Source organism: Idiotropiscis lumnitzeri, chromosome 7 (assembly GCF_059441095.1).
Source record: "Idiotropiscis lumnitzeri isolate Australia: NSW breed Sydney's pygmy pipehorse chromosome 7, RoL_Ilum_1.0, whole genome shotgun sequence".
In the NCBI taxonomy this organism is placed as follows: domain Eukaryota; kingdom Metazoa; phylum Chordata; class Actinopteri; order Syngnathiformes; family Syngnathidae; genus Idiotropiscis; species Idiotropiscis lumnitzeri.
The window spans coordinates 1,209,434-1,219,534 of record NC_142397.1 but is presented as its reverse complement, the minus strand read 5'-3'; the positions used below and the strand labels follow the sequence as shown (position 1 = coordinate 1,219,534).

The window sequence follows — 10,101 nt, the reverse complement described above, 5'->3', positions numbered from 1 at the left end:
AGTTTCATATGGCTACGTGTCGTTCAAGTCGACAATACCGTTGCTCGACGTCAATGAGAAGTCCTAGTTGAATGTCAATTCGGAATGAGTCGGCATGTGTAGTACCACATGTCCCCAGCAGAGGGTCAACTCCCTGTATGGTTGAGGTTCGAAGTATTTGGCTTTCAGTCAGCGGATGCTTTATTTTTATTGAGAAAGGACGTGTTGTAAAAATGCGACGCAATAAGATGGCGCATCATTTTGCCACCTAGGAAATAGTTTAACACACACAAAAAAAGATGAAATTCAAACGTTTAGTTTGCGCGGTGGGACCATTGCTTACTTGGGACAGGCGGTAGAAAGGAAGCACAGCGTGACGTCATGACTTCAGGTAATCCCCACCTTGACTACAACAAGCCAACCATTGGCTGTAAGTAACCGTGAGCTATTCAATATTGACTTTAGCAATCAGGTGGAGCCGGATGAGGTCCGGCTGTGAAGGCTTTTGTGCTTGACTTTTTCTTTTTTTTGCCTGTTTGTCTCAACCGTCCTGAATGGCGACATGGATTTGCAGTTCAAGTGCATCTGCGAGCTATGGCTCAGCGTGCAGGTACGAGCAAGTTGACTATTTCTGTAGATTTGGAAAAAAACCCTCAAAAGCGTCAATTTTTTTCCTCCCAGGTGGTCTTGGCTTTCGACTCGGTGAGATTCTCGAATCCCCCCCTGGAGCCTGTTCCACATCTTCCTTTGGAGGTTTTCTACTCTTGTGACGCATCCGCCACCGTTCAACTGGACTTAACAGTGACTTTCGACTTCGGCGACAGTTTCACATCGCTGCTAAAACGATGGCATTGCCTCCCAGGAGAACCCCAAAAACGGACTGTGAGGGTGAGCCTGCCCGATTGGTTGGTTTACAGACCGGACTGGATTGTTCCTGATTCCCGATGGGTGTTGAGTTGCATCCTCGGAGCATCCATCAGGTACACGAACGCGAATGATGGCGAGTGGACAGTCGCAGTTCAAGACGTTGCAACTTTCCAGCCCCGGTCCAAATATAGTCGGCCCACCAAGCGGCACCACGTCTGCTTCGCTTGGAGTGCGACAATTTTGCCATTTGCCATCTCAGACCATCTCAGGGACCAATGCCCGGTGGAGCTAGGTAAGCTTTCTTGCCACTCACTGCAATTCAACTTTATACAGCAATTTAAAAAAAAAAGGAAAATAAAAATGAGACAAAAATAACAGAGTAAACTCAATAAAACAGTAAAACAATGCATTTTTTTCCAAACTGGATTTGATAACATCGTAATTTTGCTGATCCAGTTTAAAATCACTGTCAAATTTAAAAATCCAAATTTGAGACTGTTGGCTTGAGATAATATGCCAAGAAGTTCAAGTCAACAGGTTGAGATGGAAAAGGGCCACCAAACTTCAGTTTTCTTTTCATTGATGTTCAAAAAGTTTTCTAGTTTTCATTCCACAAACGATATCTTCATCCGAATGCCGTCTTTGCCATCTCGTAAAGGCACATAGAACATATTATGGCAAAGGATTTTTTGAGGCTTTTCTTGACTGTAATCTGCATAGCAAAGGAAGGAAATAATTTTTTTTCCCAAGATGAAACACAGAGACAAAAAAATCCAATGAAAACAGCAAGGGCCCCAAAATTGAACCCTGTGGATCACCATACGACTGGGCCGACCGAGTGGGACTGAGAGACAGCAAGACGAACACCAAAAGTTCTGCCTGCCTGAAAACAAAACATTTCTTCAACGAAGCCACATTCGTTTTGTTTTACAAAAGTTCCCCAACTTGATGCTATTGCACAAAACGACAAGCAAACAAATTTTGTATTGGTTCTGCGATAATTGGACATTTTTACAATACTGATATTTTAACATAAGCAAAAGTATCATCAACCGTAATATAAGATAATAACATTGTACTTATCGTCGTCCATCTCATGAACGTTGAACATCATTCATACCGCCTGTCTTGTCCAGAAACGGTGCCTTTGCTGTCCTCGATCTTCGCCTCTTCGGGAGGAAATTTTGGCATCGTCCAGAATCTTCGGCCACACGCCAGCGACATTTTGGAGCACCTGCGACTTCAGTCCCTTACGTTCCCCTGGTGCGCGTTGAAGCACAAAAAGCTTTTATTCTTTCCATTTTCAATTTATATTTGACTATTTTAGGCTCTGTAAAAAAAAAAAAAAGAAATAAATAAATGGACTGAGTTTGATTTGAACAGTTAATTGGTTTTGTTTACAGGCCAAACAAAACGTTTAAATGTATTCCAATTTTTCATTGGCATTTGAAAACGGAAAGAACAAACTATTCACGGCCTAACTTGTGTGTTCTGCCGGGCAGGTCCACGTTCTCCATCTGGTTATTGTTGACGCGACACTGCCAGGAGAGCACGTGTGGTGTGCTTCACCACATTGACTCCCACAACAACTACGCCACGCCCACTATATTGCTCACTCAATCAGGTGTGAGCGCCTCTCCAAAACGCAAACCCCCCCCCCCCCCCCCCCATTCGTTCATCAATCACGTTGATCTGTCCAGGCCTGCTGCATGTCCAAGTGCACGGCGGGCCCGAGGAATCCACCGCCATCTTGTTCCCGCACGCGATGCCTTTGAATGAGTGGTGTCAGCTCACGGTGGCGTTGCAAGGCCGAGAGGTGAGTCATGTGACCCGGCCGTGCTTGAATAAAGGCGGAGATGATGACTCTGAATTTTCACGCGTGTGTTGTCAGGTGAAAATCATTATGATGTGCGTGGGTAAGGAGGCGAGAACGGTGAAGTCGACAGAGAACAGGTGAGTGTGTCGATAATGGCGGCGGGCATGGAAATAAAAAAAAAAAAAGAAAAAGGGAAATCCAAAATGAGGTCATGTCAGTCACAATAACACCCACAAAAAAGTCTCCGAAAGTCCTTCCCGGACTAAGTAGGACTTCACTGAAGGCCTTCGTGTCAAATGGACGTCCCGCCACCGGATATCGCCATTAGCAACATAAAGCGTGATACGCACGTCGATCGTAATTCAACTCACTAAAAAAAATTAAATAAAAAAGACGTCAAATCTGCCATTTTGGTTCAGCTGTTTTTTTTGTTTTTTTTTGTAGGTTGCGCCACGACATCAGGCTGGATGACGTCGATGGCTACTTTGTGATCGGCGGCGGGAGGTACGTGAAGGGTGCCGAAGGTTACTTCGGGCCGTCGATTTACGACCGGAACCGAGCGTCGACTCAGAACCCGGTAACCCGCAAACTGCAGTCACAAAGTATTGTTGAAGTTTTTCTTTTTTTTGTGATCATTCCTCTCACCCGCAGTCAGAAGTCGTCCTTCCCAAAGTCATCAGAGATGTGGACATCACTCCATGGACGCTCGCCTGCCGAGAATTTTCTCGGCATGTAAACCAAAGCGTGCGCTTCTACTCCCTCCTGGCTCGGCGCAGCAAACAATCAGGTGGTGGACGCCTCAACCAAATGTTGCCGACATCATTTACAAGCATCTTTTTAAAAAAAAAAAATTTTGTTTTTCATTCCAGGCAACCGTTTGGAGACATTTCACAGCAGGAAAGTTACGGCGGACGTGTGCCAGTTGTGGGAGGGAACGGTTCCACGATATGTTGCCCAAATTGCAGAATATTTGGCTTTCAAACGTGGTAAGCGCAGAAACGATTTTGGATCTCGCGCACCCGTTTGAAACAGAATAATAATTTTTACGACTTTATTTTGGATTGTCAACGAGTCAGTGGCGGAGCGAGATTTTTTTTTTCGCAAAACAAAAAAACTTGGAAACACGTTATTTGCAATCATCATCCATTTTTCGATTGAATCAAATTTGCACGCACACACACGTCGATAACGTTGGCGACTCCACTAAGAGAAAAACAGCCCAAATATTTTTCTACAATGTAAATCAAAACAACACAAATTAAATACATGACATTGAAGAAAAAAAATGACAAGAGGAGCCTATGGTCACTGGAGAGTCACAAAATGTTAGGGAGCAAGCCGATTTCAGGGGAGACCAGTGCCCCCTTGGCCCCCCCCCCCCATAGCTCCGCCACGCTTCACACGTGTGCATAATATAAAATCTTTTTTTTTTTTAATAATACATTTCGTAAACATATAATTTCCAGTTGTTTGTTATGAAGTTGATTGCGAAAGTGAATATGTGATCTTTGCCAGGAGGACGAGGCGTCAGCCCGGAAGCGGTGAGCCGAGCGCTGTATTCAGTGTCCCTTCACAAACTAAACGGAGCGAAGAGCGGCCGAGTCTTGGCTCAAATATTGCCTCTGCTGCTCAAAGCCGCCTGCTTGAATAACGCCGCCGCGCTGCACATGTCCTCGATTCTCTACAGCTTGGGTGTGGGCGTGGCCAAAGATCCCAGGAAGGTGTGTTCTCGCCTGTCGGTCTCTGCCACTTGAAAAGCGTCGTTTATGCTCGACGCATGTGCAGAATAAGGCCGACGCGTTTTTTTGCAGCTTTTATAGTCTGCTGATAGTTGATATTCTTCCCGACTATAGGGGGCAGTGTCGAGCGTCCGTGGCCTCTGAACAACACTAATGCTTTTTCTGTGCAAGCAAATCGTTTCGAGTTGAGTCGTGGCTCAAATTGAATTGGTCCATCAAGGTGCGGTTGTGTTTAAAATGAACAGGCGTGGTTGCTCGCCTTGTTGGCGGCCCAGAAGAACCATCGCTTGGCTCTGCTGCGATTGGGTCACATGCACCACCGGGGCCTCCACGGGGTCGTTGCAGATGACCACTTGGCCTACGCTTACTACGCCAACATGGCCAAACGGACCATTGTGGACCGGCAGAATCCCTCGCCAAAACAGGTGACGGCAGATGCTCATAAATCACACCCCTCAAGCAGCTGCTTTGACTTGTGACTTTCGCACAAACCTGACTTTTTTATTCTAAACCTTAGATGCATGTCATTTCTTAAAAATCAATAAACCCCGCACAAGGAAAGCCAATAAAACAAACCCAATATTGTAGCTATAATTGTATCGTAAGGTTTATTTCATGATAAGGGGCTGAATTGTACTGCATGCGGTTCACTTACCCACCACAAGGGGCACCATGCTGGTGTTTTTTTTCCCCATCCAAACATCCATTATCCAAGCCGCTTATCCTCACATGAGTCACAGGCCTCTTTAATTAATTGAAAAGGCTTCAAAATGTGTGGGACTCAAAATAAAAGGACCCTAAAAACTTTTAGGAACCAATTTTTTGTAATATATAAAAAAAATGAGACCACATGAATCATATCATCATGGAATTGATATTTTTTCCCATTTTAAATGGAACTGCAACTAAAAATGTTTTTGAGAGGGAAATTACAAGTAAAACAGGTGCAGTAACATGGTTGTAAAAGTGTGCACACCCTCTCATAACAGGGATGTGGCCGTGTTCAGCATTCAAATGATGTGAAATGAGATGAACTGCTGCAATTTAAAAGTGACTCTGATTAACCCCAAATGGGTCTTCTCGTAGGCATTACTTTTTTTTTTTAAGCCACCAAATTCAAAGAAACAACATTGCCCCCATTTTGCGTCGTGACAAATCCTAAACGACCTTTTTGACTTTTTTCGGGTCTGCAGGCGTACGTTGAGGACGTCTACCTGCACAACGACCAGAACCTGAGCCTTCAGACCAACCAAGACCATCACATTTTCCAGTGGCTGAAGTTTCAGGCTAATCGAGGTGCCCCCGACGCTGAGGTACCCCCAATGTCATTTCTTGAAGAAGAAAACAAAACAAGATGGAGACAGTCACACTCATCTCTTCATTTCTCCAGCAAGCGTTGGCTCGCATGCTCTTCTGGGGTCAGCAGGGGGTGTCCCCCGACATCCAGGCGGCTCTGCGACATTACGAGAGGGGGGCGCTCCGCCTGGAGGACCCCGTGTCCATGTACGACTTTGCCATCGTCCTCCTGCAGGTCACTTTCGAGCCCATTTTGTATGTTTTGGATCGACAATTTGTATCTTGAATCAACTTTTCTCATTGAACTGAATGGAAATGCCGTTAATCCGTTCCAGCGCCCCAAACTGTTTTTTTTTTTTTTCTTGTCGCGTGTTTCATGAGAAAAATAGCATTCCATTTCTTGTCAAGTGTAAATTAATTGTGCAGTTCATTTTCGAGGTGGAGAGGTGCATTCTTTTTCTGAAATGTGTCATGTTAAATACGTTTTTTGGGGTTGTTATTATTTTAATTAAATTCTTACAAAATATTAGGTTGAAGTGTCAAAATAAAATACCTACATAGAAATATTTTTCATTTTCTCCAATTGCCTTTCAGAGTGTCTGGAGCTCCCTTGCAGGTCCAATTTGAGTTTGCGACAAAATCCCAAATTGCGTCTTGAGCGGCTAATTATAAATCCGGGGTGGGGGGGTCCCTTGCAAGTCAAGGTTCTGCTGCAGTTTGATCCGAATTGACCTTTTCGTGTCCTCGTAGGGCCACGGCGTCAAAAAGGACGTTCCCAAAGCCGTCAAGTTTTTGAAGAAATCAATGGACAAGGTACAATAAGATGTTCACACTCACTTTCTGGATTATTTGCGCCTGAGCTGCAACTTCTGCAAGTTTTTTTTTTTGTGTTTTTGGAGAAATTCTTCTTCTCATTCTTTTTTCTTGAATTTTCTCCACAAATGATTCAATTTTTGCGACCCTAAACATGCACGAAAACTCACCAAAAAATGTGAGGTTTTGATGATGTCATCAATGACGAAAATGTCCAATTTCGTCCCACTTTGGCTCATTTACGGGGATTTGACATTTGCAACCTCGCCCTGGCGGATTCCTCCGAACGAGTTCCAACTTGCGCTTTGTTTGCGTGACTCTTTGTGACTGTCAGGGTTTCGTCCCCGCCATCAGCGCGCTGGCCTGGTACTACGAACGTTTGGAGCTGAACTACGAGAAGGCGGTGGAGCTGTGGGAGCGGGCCGACGCCCTGGAAAGCCCCGACGCCGCGCTCAACCTCGGCATCGTCTACTCGCTCGGTCTGTACCCGCAGAGAGCCGCCGACCAGGTGGGAAGCCGACGCCGTTCCTCAATATTTTGAAAGCGCAAGTCGCGCTTTGTTCAGAAAAGTCCACTTTTTTCTTCACGTCTCGAACGATTCCGTTGGACCGTTTGAAGACGACCTAAACTTTGTTCTGCTCTTCCGGCAGTACGTCGCCTACGAGTATTTCCTCAAGGCTGCGGAGCGAGGACACATCCGGGGCGTGACGGAAGTCGCCGACGTCTGGTCCACCGGGCTCGCCGGCCGCGTCGGTCGTCGTCCGTCCGATGCCGTCTTGTTGGCTCCTTATCATTTTTTTTTTTAAGATCACGAAAACCGCTGCATTCTCGCGACGAAGGCGCCCTAACGTGTCTTTGCACCCGACCGCAGATGGGCCAAGCGGGCGGCGGAGCAAAATGGCTTCCTGGGCCGTTTGCTACGGCGAGCTCTGGATGCCTTCCTCAAGCGTGAGCTGTAAGTCATCCACGCCACTCGAGAGCAAGCAAATATCTCGTTTATCGAATATTTATTTATAAATAATTTTGAAATAAATTCATCCGGATTGGAAAAAAAAAAAAGGGACGTTCACGTAAACGTGAGCAACTCATTTCCAGAGCTGGGCACTTGAGCCTTTTCTGCCGGTCAGTCGCCGACCCTCCGAGCCCGTTTTCATTCGCCTTAAATAAAAATCAAGACCCGATCTGGTTGAAATGACCGCACTGCTGATTCTGCGGGACCGACTCCACACTTCAAGTTGTAAACGTGCTTTTGTGCTCCTGATGTTGTTTCGGGCCGGCGGATTTCGGTCGTCGTGGTGTCCCCAAAGCTTGTGCTTGTGTTTCGCTCGCAAGGTTTGCGTCGCTGGTGCATTACATGACGGCGGCCGAGCTGGGCGTGGCTGTGGCCCACTTCAACGTGGCGTACCTGTGCGATCAGAACCAGGCCAGTTAGCAGCGCCGCTTTTTTTCGTATTCTTTTGCACGCTTCGTCATATTTGCGCTGCGTTTGTTCGCAGGGAGATTTCCTGCCTTCTGCGTTGGCGCTGCACTGCAAGAGGAAATATTACAACCTGACAATCCACAATCAGAAACCGGAGCCTTACGGTAAAGCACAGCGGAGCAAATGCCAGACTCGTCTTGCTGGGGGTAGGGTTTCAGATCAAAAGGTTGAGAAATCAGGCTTTCAAACTTTGCTTTGAGTTTCAAAGCCAAGGTGAGAGTTGCAAATGAAGGTTGGAAGAAACATGGTTCGGCTTTTAAACGAAGCTTTCAAAACATGGTTAGGGTTTCATATTCGGGTTTGAAATCTCTTGGTTTGGGATTCAATTTAAGGATTAGAGTTGCAAATGAGGTTTTCAAGGCCAGCTGGAGTTGAGGTCTTGAGATTTGGGCATTGAGTTTCTTTTCCCTTTGGTTTGTCTGCAGCTTTGCTTCGGATGGGCGACATGTGGTACGAAGGCCTGGTGGACGGCCGCAAGAACGCCACTTCCGCCGCGGAGATGTACAAACGGGCCGCGCTGAGCAACGAGCCGCAGGTCGCGCTGTTAACTTCTTTGGGTTTTTTTTTCCTGCCGCCGACACGCCTTTTTACGAGGACGTCAAAAAAAATGCTTTGTTGATTCCCCCCAAAGGGATGGTACAACCTGGGCTTGCTGGTGGAAGACGGCTTCACGCCACCCGTGACGCTACTCATCGAGCTCGGCCTTTCGCGCTTCTCCTTCGCCGACCGCCACGTGCTTCCGACGGTTTTGTACCAAAGGTTCGTTCAAACCGACGCCGAATCGCTTGACGATTTCGCCGTTGTGTCGGATGATCTTCTGATGATGTCATTTTTTTTTTTTTTTTTGCCTTCTCACCCGAAAGGTGTCGCGACTCGGGAACTTCCGACTCTTTTTTGCCTTGCAGCCTGGCTCTGCTCGGCGTGTATCTGCGACGCCTCCACGCGCAATATTGCGCCACAATCACGGTTTGTGTCGTCCGCACGTTGGTTTTTTACGTAAAACTGTTGTGACGAAATCTCAACGGACTCCCGGACGTACATTTTCTACTTCCGGTGCAAGTTGAGCTATTTTCGTCTTTTGATGTGATTTCTTTGGTTTGCCGTCAACAGTTGATCGTCACCGTCGTCGCCGCTTTCCCGCTTGTCTTGGTGGTTCTGGACCTCCTCCGTCGACGGGTTTTCGCTCGAAGCTAACGGCGACCGTCACGTCCGCCGTCCATTTTGGACGTGTTGATCATCTCAAAGAAGATTGTCCAAACAAACGTGTGTTTGCTCATGCGTTTTTTTCCCTCACTGACTTTTAAATCAAGAAATACGTGCGACATGAATGCACTGTACACAAATGTTTATTATCAATCTTTGGATTCTGCTGCAGCGCTTCTCATACTTAGTTGACCAAAGTTTGACACCCAGCAAGTGAAGTTCCGCAGTGGGACAACGAGACGAACGACGCGTTGGGATTTCCGTGCCGCTTGATGAATCGCGCTCTATTTTGGTCTTGTGCATTTGTCTTTGCGGATAATTTCCTGACCGCGGAGCACCGCAGGAGCGTGTGGAAAAATCTGCCGTCCTGTGCGTTTTGTTACGTAACGCCACTTTGCAGTTTTAAAAAGGACATCAGGTGCTTTGCTGGAAATGCACCACAAGCATCTTTCCTGACTTTTGGCATTATTTGTGAAACCATAATTTAAAAAAAAAAAATATATAACTATTAAATATTTGCTGGTATGCTTTCAGGGCTTTATGAGAGTGATGACCGCTGCAGTACGTCCAGTTAGAACATAATGTTGTCCATGGAGGAGCCATAACGTGTTTTGTGCGATGCATGCTTGTGTGTTGTGCACGCGGCAAGCCAAGGGGGGCGTGGTCTTACTTATTAGTAGGTGCACACACAAGCAATAATCATTTGGTTTTTTTTGGATCGTGTGGTGGTGCGAGCATGGGGAAGAAATCTTTTGCCGAGCGTAAAAAGCGGCGTCAAAATCATCAAGGAAAGCGAGTGTGAGCGCACATGTGTCATGGACTTGGGAGTGAAACAAACGTCGAACGTCGGCCAACTCGTGTTGCGGAGAGAGAGCGACCTTGAATGGCAAAATGAAGTAAGTGGCTGT

At 46.4% G+C, this 10,101-nt stretch overlaps 1 protein-coding gene across 1 annotated transcript; it reads left to right on the top strand.

Annotated features, from left to right (window-relative positions):
* Window positions 1-419: 419 nt before the first annotated feature.
* LOC148333015 (protein sel-1 homolog 3) lies at window positions 420-9,642 on the top strand. Its single transcript, XM_088300827.1, has 23 exons — window positions 420-589; window positions 661-1,138; window positions 1,983-2,109; window positions 2,349-2,470; window positions 2,547-2,662; window positions 2,738-2,799; window positions 3,107-3,239; window positions 3,314-3,449; window positions 3,532-3,648; window positions 4,178-4,383; window positions 4,647-4,826; window positions 5,595-5,714; window positions 5,792-5,932; window positions 6,448-6,510; window positions 6,845-7,018; window positions 7,161-7,288; window positions 7,382-7,465; window positions 7,843-7,933; window positions 8,007-8,094; window positions 8,416-8,525; window positions 8,622-8,749; window positions 8,854-8,956; window positions 9,101-9,642. The coding sequence occupies exons 1-23, from the start codon at window positions 542-544 to the stop codon at window positions 9,182-9,184; spliced, it is 3,039 nt and encodes a 1,012-aa protein (XP_088156953.1). The 5' UTR covers window positions 420-541; the 3' UTR covers window positions 9,185-9,642.
* The last annotated feature ends 459 nt before the right edge of the window (window positions 9,643-10,101 follow it).